Here is a 20,346-nt window from a genome sequence, read left to right as displayed (position 1 = left end):
GCAAGCGCCGCACTGCTGGGATTACCGCTCCCCTGACGCTTCTTATGTCTATTGACTATTGCTCACAATATCCCGCAGACGACACCGTTCATCCGTTTACTGCACGGCATAAAATGTAAATGAAATAACGACGGTGCCAGAAACAAAAATGGCTGCCGCGGTGTGCGGGAAGAGACGCACGACGCAACAACTTCCTTCTGGCAGCGACGTAGCACACGTGACCTGGTTACGTATCTCCGTTATAACCTCGTGGAACAGAGCTGAGCGGCCATTTCAGCGTGGTGCTCGGAGAGAGAGGTAAGTGCTGGGCTTGTGGCTACTCCGGGTGTTCTTTGGGCTTTATTTGCGCTGCCGTTAAATCCCTTTTAAAGGATTGTAATGCTGCCAGACTTCTCTGAAATCCCTAGAAATATTTATTTGGCCAGCACTGAGGCGTGCCATAGTGCGGGAGATTGTGGCTGGTTCTGAGGCTTTGGAAAGATCTTGTGGGATGGTCATGACCCATCCACAAAGCCTCGTTCACACGACTGGTTTTCTCTTTCATGTACTGTTTTGTAAGTGGGGCGGTTTGCACGTCCATGTGCCCTGTCCCTTTGTGAATAGGACAGGGCACATGGACTCAATCCGCCCTGTCTTCCACTGATCCACTGCTTTGTGGATGGAAGCGGATGCGGATTTAGAGTAGCTGGCTAATGAAGCTGCTGACCTAATGCTTTAATATTCCACATCCAGTGATTTAACAATGTTCACATTGTGACTGCTGTGATTATCTCGGTTTTCCATGTCTGAATAGTCCATTTTTGCTGTTTCAGGGGCCATCTGGTATGAGAACACAACCTTAGATGGGCCTAGCCGAGAAGCATGGCTGAACTCCATAATCCTCCATGAAGGGTGTGGCACCTGGTCTGGAATCCAAATGAACAAGGCTGTGTTCCGCACGCTACGAGGTACTGAGATTGTCTGCAGGTTATTTCATGTGGCCATGCTTGTGGGATTCCACTGTCCAGTGATGAAGCCTTATTTGCTGTTCACATCATGATATCACTGATTAGCACTTGACTGGCTGAGGACAGCTGAGTAAGGGTTAATTTGCATCTGCATCGTACCTGATGCAACATAAATGCGTGTGACGTTTTTTTGGGTAGAAACCAGTGATTTATGCTGGGAAGCTGCTGGACTCGGTTATAGTCTATGGGGATTCAGCAGTCAACTGTAGGATCTGGTGAGCGTACCCTAAACTCCTACACCTTTCCTGACACATCGCTTTCAGCAATTACTTAAATTGCCCATGTAGTAATTCTGGAGTATCTATCCTTATGGGTATTATCGTTCTGTCTTTCCCCCCCCCCCCCCCAAGTTATGAATGAATAGCTAGCAATTTCCAAAGGCCCATATATATGTGTTGGCAGTTGAGGGCATTTCTGCATAGCCTGCCACTGGCAGCACTTTTTGGATAATATCAATATGTAGCGCCCCCCCCCCCCCCCCCCCCGGGTAAGACCCATCTGGACCATAATTGCAAACTGCTGACAACTCACTTGTAACTTCTAGCATGAGTAATAAAAGAATGGCACTACATGCTCAAGAATGCATTCCTCAGAAATTTTACATGGGGAATACGAGTAGTTATTAAAACGCACATCAGGAGGGGTGACGGGTCTTCAGTCATGTTTCCACTTAAAGGGGTTGTGCAAAGCTGGAAAATCCCCCTCTTCCTGTGGTTAACTCAGATCAAAGGGGGTCCCACTCTTCTGGATGGAGGAGCTAGCACCATTCCTTTATTGGAAAGCCGAGTACAACACCTGGCATTCCTATTGAGAATAGTAGCCTATATTAACCCCACCCTTCTTGGGTGTCTAAAAAAACTATACAGGTGGTTAAGATTTATGGTGGATTTTTTTTTTTTCGCTTTTGACAGGACCATGTTAATGAGTTGACAGAAGTCGTAAGGCCCGGATTCTTCATCAGGTAGGATCTCCACGTCATTTATTAAGTCTTGACCGGTGATGACTTTGCCGTCTGATGCCACAGCATGTGCTGAAAATTAGAGGCTGTTTCTGAGTGGTCATACATAACTATACAGATGGTTAAGATTTATGGTGGATGTTTCTTTAATGCAGTTTTATTTCGCTTTTGACAGGACAGTGTTAATGAGTTGACAGAAGTCGTAATGGCTGGATTCTTCATCAGGTAGGATCTCCACGTCATTTACGAAGTCTTGACCGGTGATGACTTTGCCGTCTGATGCCACAGCATGTGCTGAAAATTAGAGGCTGTTTCTGAGTGGTCATACAGAACTATACTATCCCATGTATTATGCTTACAGATGTGCTTCTATTGTACTGTAGTCGTGTAATGCAAGCACAGTACAATAGGTCTGCCATGTGGTAGGAACTATTATACAACACTATGATGCGGACAGTTTATGGGAGTCATGGTCTATCTGGGAGGTATGGCATCACATGGTTGGTATTTTCTTGGCTTGTGCTAATCAGACCTAACACTACCTGGCCACTTTGCCATGTATCCTGTATTTATCACTGGCTTTCCCATCTGTAACCTCAGTCTGTCAATTTTCCCTAAACTAGTGGGTGAAAACTAACTGTTCTCATGTCTCCCATAGACTGCACATGGAGAGAGCAGGAGATTCTGCTCCACTCACTGTAGCAACGGCTTCATGGCGGCCGTGTGGCTGTACTGAGCAGTTTAACTGGGAATCAAGCATGGCGGTGAGATGGGAAATTTACTAGCACTAGCAGCATCTGTCTCCCTCCAGCAACTTTGTTGTTCATCCATTTCCCTCCCAATTCTGTGTCTTTACACTTAAAGTATATTATCCTGCAATTTTCACACTGGCTGGTAGGTCTGATAGGTGGTGGATTTCAGGTAATGTTTCAGCAGATGTCACCACAGGCATGATTAGAATGACAATTAACATATCAATGTAGAATGCAGTAGCCACCATTCACAATAGGGGTTGTCTGTACAGGTCAGAGCATGCCAAGCAAACTGTCCCATAGAAGTCAATGGGGTCAGCTCCTGTCCATTGTTTATGGCCCATGTGGCTGCTCTTAAGACAGGAAGTGTTAACATTAGGCCTAGTGGCCAGTATGAACATTGCAGGTTTGCATACTTTGATGTACAAGTGAGAACTAAATTTGCCAAAAAAATTCTAAAACAATGTTTACATGGTCATCTTCTGAGACACATCCCTTTAACAAGTCTTCTGTGAAGACAGGTTGGATAATTGACCAGTGCAGGAGGAAGGAACATGACTGGTATATTTAGCAAAAAAGTTATTCCATGTACATTCAGTTTCTGTGCCCATTCCGCAAAAAGAAAATGTCCTGTTGGCATTAGTCATGTATAGTACTGTTGTATTAGGGGCCAGCTGTTGCATTCTGCAGAATGCACACGGACATCGTGTTATTGTGGACTGCAAAATATGTACGTCTGTGTGCATGAGCTGTAGATCCCTTACTTAGAGTAAGTTAAATTGGCTCTGTTTCCAGAGGGTAAACCACTTTTACCCAGCACTCTGCCAAAATGTCTCAAGTGTAATACGAAGGCTAAAGTGGTGCTGTTCACTCCTTATTGTAGCTTCCACGTGAGCCGGTCAGAGATGGAGAAGCGGGAGTCGTTGGAGAATTTACTTCCCAAAGGTAATGCGGATAACAATAGCTTGCTGATCTTAACCCCTTATAGTCTGGCTAATCTTAGTTTTCTTTGCTGCCTTCAAAGAGCTGTTTTTACTCTTATCACCCGCGTAGCTCTGTAATTAACTTATTTCTCATGGGAATTTTTTAAAGACATTTAATTTGCAATGTCTCGTACTGAAAAGCCAAATTCTGAGGGTGGGGGTAAAACGCACTCCCTTATTCTTTTTTCTGTTTTTGGCCCACTGTGCTCAAATGCTGCTTTCACACTTGTGTTTCTATTTTTTGGTATTGAGATCAGTCATAGGGTCTCTATACTGGGAAAATAAAGCTTCAGCTTTGTCCCCATTGACAATGAATTCTTCAAAATGCGTTCTGTTCTCATACTGGAGAGCAAACTGCAGCATGCTGTAGTTTTCTTTCCATCATGGGATGCAGTGCAAAACACACAATATAAGTCAATGGAGACGGATCCGTTTAACTCTGACTCAATAGAAAACAGATCTGTCCCCCCCCATTGATTTTCAGTGGAGTATGACTGAGCTGTCTTGTATATGTTAAAGGGAACCTGTCACTGATTGTGTATAGAGCTGAGAACATGGGATGCTAGATGGCCGCTAGCAAATCTACAATGCCCAGCCCCCATAGCTCTGTGTGATTTTGTGTAAAAAAAGTATATGTATCAAAAAAAAATTTTTCGCAATAAAAGCAGAGCTATGGGGACTTGGTATTGCGGATGTGCTAGTGGCCATCTAGCAACCCATGTCGTCAGCTCTATAAACAAAATCCTGGTGACAGGTTCCCTTTTAATGATTATACAAACGGATCCATTCATAACGGATGCAGATGGTTGTGTTATCGGCAACTAAGTGTTTGCATTGCATTATTCTGACATCAGTAATTTTTTTTTTTTTCTCCATACTTCCCTCACTCATGAATGACACAGCTATATCTTCATGCATGAACAGGTTAAATGGCATCTAAATGAGATTCTGTACGTGTTACTAGTGACTTAGTTTCACATGGAGAATTCATTTTAAATATTGCCATTTTGGTGTTATCTATGTCCAATGATTTAAACCTTTTACTGCTGTTCACATTATGATGCACGTGATTCATTTTTCTAATATGAGGACATAAGTTGTCCTCTTTTTGTGGTCAGCTTTACTTTGTATTGTGCTAATGATGCCTCGTTATTTGTTTCACAGGGCGAATAACAAGCATAAGCCACAGGTAATGTTTCAACCATGTTGGTAGGGTTGCTTTATCTTTTGGGGGTAGCAAAGTTCCCCTCTGCTCAATTGATACTAGTGTTAGACAAGGCAGGAGGTTGTGAATCTGCTCGCTACAGAGCACCTTGGCAGGAGAGACTGCCTTCAGGGCACTTCTTGGCATCTGACTGTAGACTGCTGGCAGCAGCATTGTGAAACAAAGATGTGTATAACCAGCTTATTGGCTGCTACCTAGCACTGGCAGCAGTTTTGCATGGTCAATACTTCACATTTTCAAAAGGAGCAGAACTTGAAGCCTTGGCATACTGCTTTAGTCGTTTTTTTTTTTTGGAACCCATAAAGCTAAATGCAATGGAATTTGCAGATGGTTTCAAAGAATAAATAACTAACTCTAAAAAAAACTACATCAGATGTGAACAAGCCCTTAAAGGGGTTGTCCCAAGAAGAATATTCTACATTTTTCAAACCAGCACTTGCATCTGAATACTTTTGTAATTGCATCTGTATAGCTCCCACTGCTGTAATCTTTGACCTGCTCACTGAGATGGCCGCACATGCTCAGTTTCATCCTTCAACTGGCTCCTGAGCTGGGATAGGGAGAGCATGGACACGCCCCCTTAGCTGCAGCAGAGAGGACACTCCCTTTAAGCTGCCAGCTTGATATCAATCTAGCAGAGCATTGAATGGGGAGATCTCTGGATCCATGTGAGGTACAGGGCTGGTTCTAGCTTTGCTAGAAAGAGGTTGTCATGTACTTTGATGTCTGACTAGAATTGTTTACATTAGTTATAGGATAACCAATGTAAAGCTCTTCTATGCTGAGTAGTGAGGGTGGTCACTAACCAGGGCTGTGGAGTCGGAGTCAATTTTGGGTACCTGGAGTCGGCAAAAAATGAACCGACTGACTCCTACTAAATTTAAATTGGAATAAAAAAAAGCAAGTTTAAATGTCCGCATTCATAAACAGTTATAATTAATGACTTCTCTACTGTAAGAATAAAGGCCAATGCATGCAATGCCTCACGTAACCGCAAAACAAACGCGTTCAGTGATGTGAAGAAGCGTGCTTTTCATATGCTTCACTATATGGCATGCAATGCACAATTAGGAGTGGCAATACATATACTTTCCATTGTGTTGTGTTCTGATGTTACAGGGAACACAATGCCCATGGTTTACCTAGCCTCTCACTGATAAGGGATTAAGTAAATGTGTTTTGCAGGACTAGAGACACTGACACTGGGTCAATAGCTCAAGACTGAAGCTGTAAACCATTGAAAAAAACTGCTGTCATTCAGCTAAGGCTATAAAACGTGTAAACTCAGAATGTTATCTTAAACTTTAAACATGACTATGGGATTCTTCTAGGGAAATCGTTTTAAAATAAATGTCCCTTCCTGGATCCTCCCACTGCCCTGTCTTCAGCAGAAGATCAGCACACAAAGGAGAAGGCAGCAGCTTCTGCCCAACTACCTCTGTGCTAGAAGAGCTTAGAAGAACTTTCTTTCCTTCAAGGAATGTATAAAATACATTCGCATATTTAATACAGAGGAGTCAGAGTTGGGGAGTCGGAGTACAAAAAACTGAGGAGTCGGAGCATTTATCTACCGACTCCACAGCCCTGTCACTAACCACTACCTCTGGACTCAAGCATACAAGGTTTAAATTAAGAAAAGGGTTGTGGGGAAAAATGCTCATGGGACTGTTCAATGTGACGGCTCATTAAATGTACTACTAGTGTGGCTATCGTACACAGCCATAGTATATAGTAGTGACATACCAGTGTTATATTAGCTGACATTAATATCTACTTGCTTTGTTCCCTCAGATGGTGTGTCAAAGACTTGGATGCCAGCCTTATTCTGTGATGTGGGACCAGGAGCAGATGTGCTCAGCACTGAATCTGCCCTAGTAGTCTGTCCAGACGGGTGTCCTACTTTCTAGTTATACTTCTATCATTAAGGCATTTACCATTAAAATTTTACTTTATACAAAATGGAGCTGCAAAGACTCTTTAGTTCTGTACAGTCCAGCATTAAAGGGGATTTTGCTAGGCTATGCCCCACATTGTCTGATAGGTGTGCAGTAACCGCCTCTGGGACCTGCTAACTGAGAACAGAGCCCCAAAAGTTGTGGAGGGCACACACCATTCACTTCTATGGGGCTGCTGAAAAAAGCAGAGAGCTGGCTCGGCTATTTCAGTCAGCCCCATAGAAATGAATGAGTGGTGACCACGAGCGTGGTGTGCTACTACAGTGAGTACTTGGTGGTGCCCAGACCCCAGAAAAACACATGGTTCTTGAGCCTTCACCTCTCCATTTTTCCAGTGTAGGTCCCTCACCATCTGACACAATCCCTCATGCATTTCCTAGTGACATGCCAATGTCTAGGATGGCAATACCCCATTTAGGAAACTAGGTCTATAAATTACTCCTGGCATAGATGTGAAGTTTCTTGCATATGCCAGCCTTGCTTTAGTTTGAGCTACAATGAGATGCCAAGTTTATTAAGAGGCAGGCACCTTTTAATTTTGGCGCACATGGACTAGTGAAATATGAGCTTTGAGACTTGTGCCTAAAATTAAGATCAACTAAGACATGTTTATACTAGAGATGAGTAAACTTCCACTTATGAAATTTGACTCTTTTTTTTGGGTGGTAAAAGGTGAATTTCATTATGGTTTCTGTTTCCACAGGCCTTAACAGAATTCTATAACTGCCTTTAGAGGCCTTCTGTTATTCATTCTGTCATAATAGAAGTCTATGGGCTGCAAAACAGATCTGTCCCACTTCCGTTATGCAGGAGAGCTTCCTGCTTAACAAATGGCATGGATCTGTTTGCAGCCTATAGACTTCTATTATGACGGAATGAATAACAGAAGGCCTCAAAGCCATTCTGTTATGCATTCTGTCATAGAGCGGCGTTATGGTCCATGGTAACAGACTCCATAACACAACTTGCCTTTTACAGTAAACAAAGCGTGAATGAAGTTCAAAATACAAAACTTGCTAATCTTCAGTTGATGCGTTGGCACTGTGCCATGCAGTTTATTGGATCTTCCAGGAAACACTGGTATAAGCCATGTCCATATAGCGGCAGTCTGTACTTATCCTGTGCATAATTACAGCAGGAATATTACCAGTGAAACATCACGGTTTCCAACTAGTGGCAAAGATAACTGACAAATGTGAAGTCCTTACCAGGCCATGTACACATATTGTGGGCTACTTTCACACTAGTGTTTTGGCTAAGTTTGAGATCTGTCCCGGGCTCTCACAAGCGGTCCAAAACGGATCAGTTTGCATTGGAAAAGGATCCGCTCAGAATGCATCAGTCTGAGTCTCTGGAGGCAGACACCAAAACGCTGCTTGCAGTATGCTGTCCGCCTGACTAAGTGGAGCCAAACGGATTCATAACGGATCTGCAAAAACCGCTAGCGTGAGTAGCCTTATATGGACAAAGTATGTGTAGGGGCAGATGTGTGACAGGGTCTGCACAAATAAAATGTGCTTTGCTCTGGAGTTCACTGGAAAGCTGCAGAATACCTGTATGGCTTTGAAGTCACTATTTTTCACAGCATGTGGATGAGATCTCGCTTTGTAAAATTTTGCAAATCTTTCATCTAGAGGTCCTTGGTCCCAAAAATAACCAAAATGGGGCCATCTTGAACATAAACATGCTGGTCAGTATATGGCAACCACACAATTACAGAATAGTATATAAATGTTTATTTTCTGTGATTTACTTTGCTTTTTACAATATAGAAAGATCTTTGTGTAGTTCTAGTAAATATAAATTTGTAGGTTATTCTACTTTTAGATGTATACAGAACTAGAAAAAGGTTTTCCAAATATTCAAGGCTGAAAGAACAGATTTACAATGTCAGGCAACAGAATTAAGACATGTAGAAGTCTTGACTACATCAAGCCCTAGACACAATTACTGCTGTCATGGTACTACTATTGCTTTTAAGGCGTTCTGATACTGGGGATGTAGATATTAATCATATTGGGGAAAGTTGTCACACCTCTGGCCAACTACCATGCCACATCAATCCAGGTAGCTACAGTAGATCTGCATGAAATCTGACAGTTGCACCTCAATTCTTCATCTCACATGAGCCTATAGGACCTCCTGAATGTAGCAAGCCAAGTTATAGCATGTCACTCCAACAAGTATGCTGCCCCGCTCCCCTCTTCATAGTATTATTTAAAGGGGTTGTCATATAACACAGGATGAGACATAAGTGTCTGATCAGTGGGAGTTTTGTTACCTGTGTAAATGGAGCAGCAGACACCAATGCATGTCCACCCCCTCAATTTACCTCTAAAGAACTTTCTCCAGCAACCCCATAGGGTAGATGGACACTCCATTCACACAGAGAACAGGGGTCCCTAGTGGTAGAACCCACCAGTCCTGTGGCTAGACAATAAAGGGCTTGTACCTTGACAATTGAGGAGTAGATAATTACCCCATTCCTAAAAGTAGAATTAAACCCAAACGGCCTTCTGTCATGGTCCTGAGAACTGTGAATGAAGTAATCTGCACATACTTGTGGCCATTAGGTGAGACACTTAACCATTCATGTCCAACTTCATGATGAAGGAAAAAATCAACCTCCCTTATTTACAAGAGTATCAGATTAGAAAGGAAGATTACCTTTGCTCACAAGCGGTGCTCAGAACAAGAGTAGTTGCCTCGCCGTGCGCCCCCCCTTGGGCTGAGTTCACATCAGCATTCTGCCTTCCCTTTCTTCTGCTCTGTTATAGGAACAGAAGAACTTGTTCAGCGAATAACAGACTATAAGGGGGTCAGTTAGGGTTCTGATCAGAAGATTTTTAAAGCGGAGACAAAAGTCCTGTATGCACTATTGTCTCCCCTTGCGTGGAAGCCTAACAGATCCCATTATAGTCTATAGGTGCTCCTATTATGGAGCAGGAGAACTGGAAGCCAGAACACACTCCATATTTAACGTGTTTTTTTTTCCTGGTGTTTTAAAATCATTAGATAATGCAGGGAACAAGAAGCCTCGGGCATGCACAGTTATTATATAATAAAAAAAAAGCTATCCACACTTTGTCATGTTTTATATTTCATGATAAACTTAAAATTAACAACTAGCTGCAGTGGTTTGGGGCAGAGGACTGTGAAACCAGCTTTAAGGGTGTGCCACACTTGCAAAAGAAAAAAATTGACAGTTTGTCCTGACTTCAGTACTTCTCATATGCTTACTATGCAATATCTGGAACTATCACTTGTTACCCAAAAATAGCTGCAAGCAACTGAATTAAGAAAAATGCCAGTGGCAGTATTTCCTGTAGATCTTCAGCTAATGTTTTTGCATAAAAAACGGCACTAAAAATCAACATGTAAAAGCAGTCTTAAAGAGGACCTTTTAACTTTTTTTTTTATATTAAACTAAGTACCTTATACCAGCAGGGTACACTTAGCTGATGCGTCCCCCATTTTGTTTTCGCAACCTGTATGCTAATAGCATCGGTGCAGGGAGGAGACACCAGGGTTTCTCAGGGGGCGTCTCCTTCTCCCTGGCTGTGAGCTGTTTTTTTTTTTTTTTATCTCTGACTGATGTGGGACAGCTCACAGCCAGGGAGAAGGAGACTCCCTCTGAGAAACCCTGATGTCTCCTCCCTGTACTGATATTAGCATACACTGCAAAAACAAAACAGGGGCGTCTGAAAAAAAGAAAAGCTGTAGCAGCATCAGCAGAGCATACCCCGCTTGTAAAGGTACTTCGTTTAACAATAAATAATATAAAATGGTCCTCTTTGAAAGGGATTTTCTGGGACTTAGGATAGGTGTATGGAGCTGTGGTGTTATGGCTCTGTACAACTGTTAGGCTGCCATTTAACAGCTGATCGTGGGGTTGCTGGGTGTTGGACCCGAACGAATCACACTGATGGCTAGAGCATCTGCTCTAGCCTATGGATAAGTTAACATGTTGGTCCTGGAAAGCCCCTTTAATACAGTTGCATACACCAAGCATCCTCAAACTGTGGCCCTCCAGCTGTTGTAAAACTACAACGCCCACAATGCCCTGCTGATACCTGTAAGGCGGTTTGGGCATGCTGGGAGTTGTAGTTTTGCTGCAGTTTGAGGATGCCTGGCATACACATAGCATAAGCAGAGAATACTTCTTATTCTATGTCACCTCAATAATACATTGATTAGTGCTCTTAAAATCACTCATGTAAACAATCAAGGATTACAAAAGCCAATAGCCACCACTAGAGGTCACTATAACAATCCCACAACTATATATTCTAGCAGATGAACTCCTACATGACCAGTAACTTTTTTTTTTTAGCTTCTCTGCATTTCGGCAGCCATACATAGATGTGTCTGTATGAGGCCTTCTTTTATGTGGGAGAAATTTTTATTTTGTTTGGGGAGTACGTATAACATTTATTTTTTGTTGTCAAAATATTTTGTACAACTAATGTTTAATACTAAATAGCTAATAAATTAATTGATCAGGTTTTTATGTTCATATCTAATGTGTAGTGTTTTACATTTGTATATAGAATAATGCCTTTTTATACATTTTGCACACAACCCCATTATGGGAATACCATTTTAAACGTATACTAGCATACCCCTGTAGGCTAATACACTTTAGTCTGTGTGTCTATGACACAAACTGCTGTCAAGGCAAATCTAGTGCGTCCCGAACAGCCCTTTGTAGGTGCTCAGGACTGACTGCAGATGGTTCTCCCAGACTGAGAAGGCCCTATGAAAATAGGCAAGTCCCTTTTATCATGGTGTGGTTGTGAACCACAGAAATCAAACGGTTAGGAGTCGGGACTGAACTTTCCTCTGACCTCATTGGTACAGTAGAAGCCTACTGTAAGGCCCCAAGTTCTTAAAGTAGGAGCCCTCTCTACTAAAGTAACAACCTTCAATGTTAAGGGATTAATATATTGTGCACATCAATCTACAGTAGGCTGTAAAATTTGTGGTGTAACTATAAATACAGAAATATTAATGTATCATTAGTATTCCCTGGCAGTGCAATGATCTCCAAAGAGCTGATGGGGAAGTTCTTTTTAATATTTGATAATTCTAATAAGTGATTTTAAAGTGGTTCTCCAAGATTTTCATAATGATGGCCTATTCTCAGAATAGGTCTTTAATATCAGAACAGTGGGGGTCCAACACCCAGGACCCTCTCTGATCAGTTGTTTAAGGAGGCTGCAGCACCATCCATTGGATAGTGGCTGTGCTTAGTATTGCAGCTCAGCCCCATTCAATTGAATGTGGATAAGCAGCACATCTAGGCAATGAGACGTCACTGGCCCCGGAAAAGGCAGTGATACTCACCAAATTGCTGTGGACTCTTCGCAGGGTGCCTGGAGTCAGACCCCAATCAGATATTGATGACCTATCCTGAGGATAGGCCAGCAATCTCAAAGAACCCCTTTTTAAGAGCACTAATAACAGATATTCTCTCCTTATGCTATATATGCGTTATTTGATTGAGCTAGCCTCAGGATAAGTCATGTATTTCAGATCATTGGGGGTCCGACTACTTGGATGAGGCCTCTTCATAGTATAACAGGCACAGCATTCTACCCCGTATAGCCACTGTGCATGGTACTGCAGCAGAATCCTATTCACTTGAATGGGACTGGCGTTCCCAAAAGTCTATGTACGAGAACGCGCGACAAAATGCCCCAAAGAAGCTCAATAACTTTTTTGAGCGTAGGGTGTTTTACAGCGCATTCAAACGCCCAGGTGTGAACCATTCTCGTAGGGAATCATTGGTTTCTCCTTGTTGAGCGTTTTACAGCACATAGGAACGCGCTGTAAAATGCTCAGGTGTGAACCCAGTGCAATGCATTCTGAATGGAGAGCAATCAGTTCAGTCCCGCTTACGTTTTTTGGCCAGAGAAAATACCATAGCATGCTGCAGTTTTCTCTCTGACCAAAATTCCTGAACACTTGGCATTAATTTCCATTGAAATGTATTCATGCCAGAACCGGCATTAAAATTGCCGCACTGACTGATCCGTTCATCCGGTCCATGCATGCGCAAACCTTTTAATCTGTGAAAAAATAAATAAATACCGGATCCCTTTTTCCAGATGACACCAGAGAGATGGATTCGGTATTTCAATGCATTTGTCTGATGGATCCGCCTGCCAGAATCCTCCGGTGCAAGTGTGAAAGTAGCCTTAGTACTACTGATCTGATAGGTCATTAATATTTACCCCCTGTAAAACTTTTTAACTGCGAGTGTCGTGGCCCCTTCGTTTGAAACAGCAGATGAGGATCAATCAAGTCTGAATAAGTAAGGTTGAAATTCTTTTTAAATAAGAGACCAGGCAAAGTAAAAGCTATACCTTAAAATGGGATTAGAGATGAGCGAATTGATTTGTCTCAGGCTTCTTCACCAGTAAAGTAGCGCCCGCCTGCTGTATGATTGACAGGGCCAGATATTCCGCTAGCCTCTCACAGGTGAAGAAGTCAACCAATTTGCTCATCTCTAAATGTGATCATGATCATGGCATTCATCACTGTAACAGCCAATCATCAGCAAATTGCTGTGACAGTGATATCATTTGCAATTAGCTTTATAAATGAAATCTGCAGAGACTGAATACAAGCCTCTTAAATATTTGGGCTTCGTTCCACTTTAAAATAAAATGGGTTAATGTCTAACTATTAGAAAAAAATACATATACTAGGAAAAGCATTAGTTGCACCTTAATTTCACAAGCCAAAAAGTGAGTATACAGGATCTACAACTGCATTTTAAAATTCACATTTTCTGCACAAGGTATAAATACACATAAAAAAAATAAATGCAAAAGAGTGAATTAAGCACAGACTATGTACAATACTAATAGCTGATGCTCTACAAAACACATACACGATGCAAAGGCCATCTACACGCTAATTTACATTTATACATTTTCAAAAGACATAGAAAATGAACACACAAGACGAGGAGAGAAACTAGAGATCGGCCGTTTTAACTTTACAGAAAGGTGGTGTCAACTTTTTAAGCACAAGGTTAAGGTTTATGGACAAAGGGTCTTCAAAACGTGATCTGTGGATAAATTAAGTGCTCATATTCCTAAAGGTTCGGTGCCTTAAACTTTATTCAAGTGTGATTATGATTCTACTGCAGAATTTATGATGAGAACGATCAGAATACATGATAACAGTCCTTCCTTACAGTCCAGACACTGCCCGCTTGATTCTTCTTTGGAGGACTCTGCCACTACTTTTAATTCTTTTACGATATGACATTTTAAAACCAGCATATTAGTCTTCAACCAGGCTGAAACCGTGCTGGCTCACTAGTGTATATTCACACGTGGCAGAAATGTCGAAGTAAAAGGTTGGAAACCCTGAGTTGATGAGTACACCACACCACACCACTTTTTAGTACGCATCTCATCCATGCAGAGTTATGTTCTGTATGGGTTTCCAAATGGGTGATGACAACTGCTGCCCGAGACTTGAAACCATTTTCCAAGGTCTAAATTATTGATGGCCTATCCTTAGGCCAGGTAAAAAATATCAGATCGCAGGGGTATGACTTCCAGCAGCCCACCCATCAGCTCTTTGGAGATCATTGCATGCCAGGTACAATGTCCAAGTCACAGGCCCAACAAAGAGGCTAGAAGTCAAACGCCTGCCGATCTAATATTGATGACCTATGCTAAAGATAGCTCATCAATCTATACGTACTCCCCAGAAAACCACTTTAACTGTATAGCATGCCGCAGGAGACCAAGGTGGACAGATTACATATATTACTAGTGGAGTGTGGGTGCCTCCACTTACATTCAGCTTGTAACCAGCATTTGGATCATCTCTACAGACAGCTCAATGCTTTAGGCCTCATGCACATGGCCGTTGCTCGGCTGTTCTATGCAGGTGCCACTTGAATGGGTCTGGGATCCGTCCGTACCAGGAAAAAAAAAAAATAGAAAAAGTTCCATTTTGTTTGCAGTGCAGGGGCACGGACCCCCACACAAGTGCTCAGTAGCGCTCCACACCTTCCGGATTGTGGACCCATTCAAGTGAATGGGTTTGCATCTGTGATTGGGTGTGCACACAGCTGGTGCCCGTATATTGCAAACCCGCTGTTTGCAGGCCGGGGTACGTCCGTGTGCATGAGGCCTTATAGTAATATTCACAAATAAAGGTACACAATACATATGGGTTTGTACTGAATAGCAGTGTTAGGCCTCATGCACACGATCATATCCATTTTGAGGTCCACAAATCGCTGTCTACGTGCAGTCTTTTTTTATTCATTCATTCAATGGGGGAGATTTATCAAACAGGTGTAAAGTAGAACTGGCTTAGTTGCCCATAGCAACCAATCAGATTCCTCATTTCATTTTTCACAGCTCCTTTGGAAAATGAAAGGTGGAATCTGATTGGTTGCTATGGGCAACTAAGCCAGTTCTACTTTACACCAGTTTGATAAATCTCCCTCCCCCAATAGGTCCATGGTGTGCATTTTGCGGTCATCTGTGCACTTTCTCCATCCTTTATGTCTGTTCTGCAAAAGGATAGAACATGTCCTATGCTTGGCCGTAAAATGTGGACCACAGACCTACTAAACTCAATGGGTCTGCAGTGTAGCTGTATTTTGCGGATCAGCAATGTGTGGACCACAAAGCAGATACGGTCGTGTGCATGAAGCCTTAGAGCATTTCCACTTAAATAAAGATAGCATTATTGGTGATGTTGCAACCTCTTCAATCTCATTAGGTCCTCCATTAATTATAGAAAAATTCTACCTCACTCTGCAATTGGGCACCACTTTATCATTCAGACTGTAGTATGAACTTGGATACCAAAATAATATAAAATATTCTATTTGCTACTGATCATATCCTGGCAGGAGGCGGACTAACATCTGTATATGCAGGAAGTAGGATCCTAGAGAGCTCTTCATTGCCCTCAGACTTGATATAACCCCCAAAAAATACAGCAGTATCCAAATTAATATAATCCTTACAAAAAAAAAAGTTGATAGCAGTTACCAGATTTAACACAAAAGTCGTCCATATGTTCTTCCAAACGTGTTAGCTGCTGAACAGGAACATATGAACCATATTCTGGTCTTGTGCTTCTGCCATGGCATTGACAACATGGAAACACTCAGCAATGTCTACCAACCGCACTGTAATCTTGCCACCCATGGCAAGGTGGCATTTCTTACTGCACCTTTTATCAAATTTTGGTAAAAAACATTTTGGTAATTTTGGTAAGTCCATTAATATGTTGTCGAAGCGTTTCCGAGAGCACAGCATTTTTGAACTTACCATTTCAGACTGAAAAAAATAAAGGTTGTCTATTAGAAGATGGTGACTGAAAACCTTAAAAATAATTAATCAAATTAGGAACACGACAAGGAAAATGAGAAACGATTCTGGATTCACCAGTGGGGCGTCGTCATCTGTACAGGGTTCGAAGAGAGGAAAAAATCAACTTCAAGACTTAAAAAGTACTGCTTCTCATAAAATCGATTTTTATGTTGCTATATTACATTTAGCCGGTCACTGCCTGGGCATTAGGACTCGTCTGTGTACGCTCCGCGCTCTCCATTTCGTAGCCACAGTAACTGGTCAGTCACTCGTGCTAGTCCCCAGGCCTTATGTTCAACAGCTCATAGAACAAGGGTCACTTTTTGCTTTTCCTGCAGAGTTGATTACCCTCATCAAGCAGCGGCCAAACTCCTCTAAGATCATCCGCTCTGTGGCAGATTTGGAATATGAGAATTTTTCTCCTTCTTCAGCCTGGGCCAATAAACATGCACATGTAGCCTCAGCAACTTCCTTTGTGACAAATGTGAACGGTAACCTAAAAAGAACGCAAGGGTCTTTGTAAGCAGAAAATTTTAAATATACTGCAACTGACTAATGCATTTAATCCAGCCAGCAAAAGGAAGCAATATGAATAATAACCATACATTAGTAAGTGGCTTCTATTAACGCCCTCTACATAATACATGCCATTTGCTGAAGTGACACAACCGCTTTAAGACAGGGTGATTCACTACTTTTGCACAATAAAAACACTTTATCAAAGAGTCATAACATGGTGGGGTAATATTTATCAAAATTGTAGCATTTTGTAGCAAAGATGCTTGGAAAAATGAAAAGTGGAACCTGACTGGTTGCTATGGAAAACCAAGCCTTTTTTTTTTTTAAATAAATCTCCCCCTATAGTTTTATGTGGATAAGGATTCAGTAAAAGTCGTAATTTATACGTTCAAATCTTTGCTTTTTGTGACTTCAGTTGTACACGGGGGAGAGAGCATTCTCTGTGTAAGTATGGGGAGAGAGCATTCTCTGTGTAAGTATGGGGAGAGAGCATTCTCTGTGTAAGTATGTATACAGGGATAGCAGTCAGTCACAGTGCAGTCTGCATGTAATAGGGCAGGAGGAGCTGAGCCGATTGATATATAGTTTTGTAGTAAAATATTTAGAAACATTTTTGTAATCTATGCATTTAAATCTCTGCTCTTTCTGAGTTCAGTTGTACAGAAGATAGTCTTATTAATGACTGACAGCCCCCTCTGTATACACACAAAGAAAATTGTATCAATCACTGATAAGCTGGTCCGCTACGGAGCACAGACAGAACAGAGATTTAGATCTGCAAGTGATAAACAGATGGCTCACTCCGATTAACCACAACTGGTGCTCAGGTTCCGAGAAACACCCCTAGTTCTGGATTGGAAAAAATTTGAGAAATTGAACCGGCACTCAGAACAATTGGAAATCACGTGGAAATAGAATAAAAAAATGTATTATAACTACATCAACATGTATACATTAAATAAAATATATAAAAAAGGAAAATATGGATATATCGAGGACCAAAGTTTTACATAGACATCGCCTGCAAGGTTCACTATATCAAGAAAGCTGCATCCGTATCCTCCCAGTAGGGATGACTCGTTGGATCACGGCTAATGTGGTAGAGTGAAATCTACCTTGGACGGCGTGTATGCAGCTGTATTTCAGATTATAATAATCATTAGTAGATGGCTTATAATAGACACATACAGGTTCTGCGGAACGTATAGTTTCTTCAAGAAAGCAAATTCATGCAGGACCTTAGATAATAAATCACTGTGTGTATATAGCTATATGACTCCATATTGGAAAATGTTTAGACCGCCCATCTATTTCGACTCTCTCAGGAGTCTGAGCACACCATACATATGGTTCCGACCGTGCTATGAATGTAGTCAGCCCACATGTGCAGGGCCTTTCGTATCGGAAATATGGTCTCTGTAAAGTCCCAATACAGTCTGTGCAGATTATATCTGTACTCACGGTATATCTCGCCGATTCACCTTGTTCGGTGTACAAAGATTCCTACTGTGGCGTCCCACAGTTCGACCACTCTCCACAATTTTGTGTCATGGCGCCAATAGCATAACCTGCCATTGACAGCCAGCCACCATCGCTTTCGTTTGCAGTGGTGTCATGAACAAGAAACAAGAAACATATAGTCTCCGCACCTGTTAGACATTTATGGCATAGCCCGTGGATCTGCCTTAAATGCCCAGATGGGACAACCCATTTAAACTTTTAGGCTAGTGAACTCTTGGAGAAATGTATAATTCTATTTTAATAAAGTCGGAGACAAATATTTATGGGAAATTATTAGTATTATAATTTTGAACCTACGGAACAAAAAAGAATCAGTAAAAAAAAAAAAAAAAAAAAAAAAAAGAGAAAGGAAATCACTCACTTTCCTCCTCCACTTGTAAGTGATGGCGCTGGTCTTGTGAGCAAGTCAGAGATCTGAGAAGACAATTTCGTTTTGGCTGCGGTTTGCTGTTGCACCCTCACTTCTGCGGCATCAGCTAGGTGCATTAGAGTCTTGCGCTCTGGGCTCTCCTCAAAATTTTTGCAACCTATGCACTTGCATATTGAGGAGCACATAATTTTAGCCTGGGGGAAATTTGCATAAATAAAAAATAAAATAAAAAAAAGGCTTTAATTAGACTTCCGTATTATAGATGTGAACAAGACATAAGTTTAGAGACAAAAACTATATCAGACCACTGCAGGGTAATTCCGAAAGTAATGGTTGCCACAACAAAGTAGAAATAAATACCAATATCTCTGTATAGTACAACAGACAGGAATTATGAAAATGTATGTATGCATATATGTATGTTAACCCATTCCTGCACTGCAGCATAGTACTAAGTCATGGGAACTTCCCACAAACTGCTGTACTATTACGGGGCAGTGACGCTATGAGCTCAGGGCCTGTGCACATGCCATCGCCTAGAAGTGAACTCCGTAAAAACAAAACTTGAATTGCAGTTTTTTCACTCCATTACACCTCAAAATTTGATAAAATGTATACAACAATTACATGTACCCCAAAATAGTACAATTTAAAAATACTACCCATCCTGCAAAGAAAAAAAAAAAAAGAAAAAAACCCTCATATACCTATGTCAATGGAAAAATAAATATGGCTTTTGAAATGTGGAGTTGAAAAAACAAAAGAATTTCCAAAAAGTCCAAAACAAAAGGACTTCTCCAGCCTTTTCATACTTTTTGGACCCCTTCATCCCTGCTGCATCTGTGGAAGAAGCACAATTACTTGCTCATGTGACCCAGTGACATCCCGCTCGGGATACACAACTGCTGCAGCCAGTCACTGACATAACTGATCCCTGTCCGTGGCGGAAGTTTACAAGTGAGAAATGGAGTGCAGCAGTGTACCAAAGAAAGCAGAACTGAGCTGCAGAGAGCAGGTAAGTATGCCTCCCTCCACAGGTTCAAGGGGCTGGGGCAGAGAACAAAGCTAGAGAAGCCTTTTAAGAGGTTAACAGGATTGTATGGTATAAATTTAAACTCAGACTGTAGGTAGCATTGCTCACCAGTGATATGCCATTCTTGCATGTGTGACTGCTGAGGCCAGTGAATGGCTTCAGCAGTCTTCTGACCAAGAATGGGTACCGTCACTTCAGGTCTACCAGGGACCACTAGGAGCTGTGGCGCTGGGAACGAGGACATTTTAAATATTTTTTTTTTTTTTACATTTTATTAACACCGTCATGCCTACAGTCTGAATTTAAAGCGGTTGTCCCACCACAAACACATGTCTGGTGAAGGTCCAACTACAGGCCCCTCCTGATCACGGTAAAGCCCCTCAGAGCTGAATGGAGCAGCAGTGCACATTCATGACTGCCACTTTATACAAACATGGGAACATAGGACCTCTGTTTTTGTGATCGGTAGGGGTTCCAGAGGTTGGACCCTGCCAATTAGACAACCCCTTTAACTTCTGGTCTTCTAGTAGTTCAATTATGAGTCCCAACCGAGAAAACAACTGATGGGAGTAAGGACAATCCTTGTACTGAATGTGTAAAACAGGAGATCTATACAATAAGACAGATGTGGTTCACGGAGTAAGGGTCCATTCACATGTCCGTG

The 20,346-nt window shown here is 41.8% G+C and overlaps 1 protein-coding gene across 2 annotated transcripts in view; it reads right to left on the bottom strand.

Moving 5' to 3' along the window:
• Positions 1–15,336: 15,336 nt before the first annotated feature.
• Positions 15,337–20,346, bottom strand: part of LIN54 (lin-54 DREAM MuvB core complex component) — a 37,693-nt gene continuing 32,683 nt past the window's right edge. For both annotated transcript variants that reach the window (XM_044304596.1, XM_044304601.1), the window contains 2 exons: positions 18,641–18,843; positions 15,337–16,735 (listed from right to left, as the gene is read on the bottom strand). In XM_044304596.1, coding sequence (XP_044160531.1) covers positions 16,534–16,735; positions 18,641–18,843 — 405 coding nt within the window. In that variant the 3' untranslated portion in view covers positions 15,337–16,533. The remainder of the gene's footprint in view (positions 16,736–18,640; positions 18,844–20,346) is intronic.

The sequence above is a fragment of the Bufo gargarizans genome, chromosome 1 (genome assembly GCF_014858855.1).
Source record: "Bufo gargarizans isolate SCDJY-AF-19 chromosome 1, ASM1485885v1, whole genome shotgun sequence".
Taxonomy (NCBI): Eukaryota; Metazoa; Chordata; class Amphibia; order Anura; family Bufonidae; genus Bufo; species Bufo gargarizans.
This window is presented reverse-complemented; position numbering and strand designations above follow the sequence as displayed.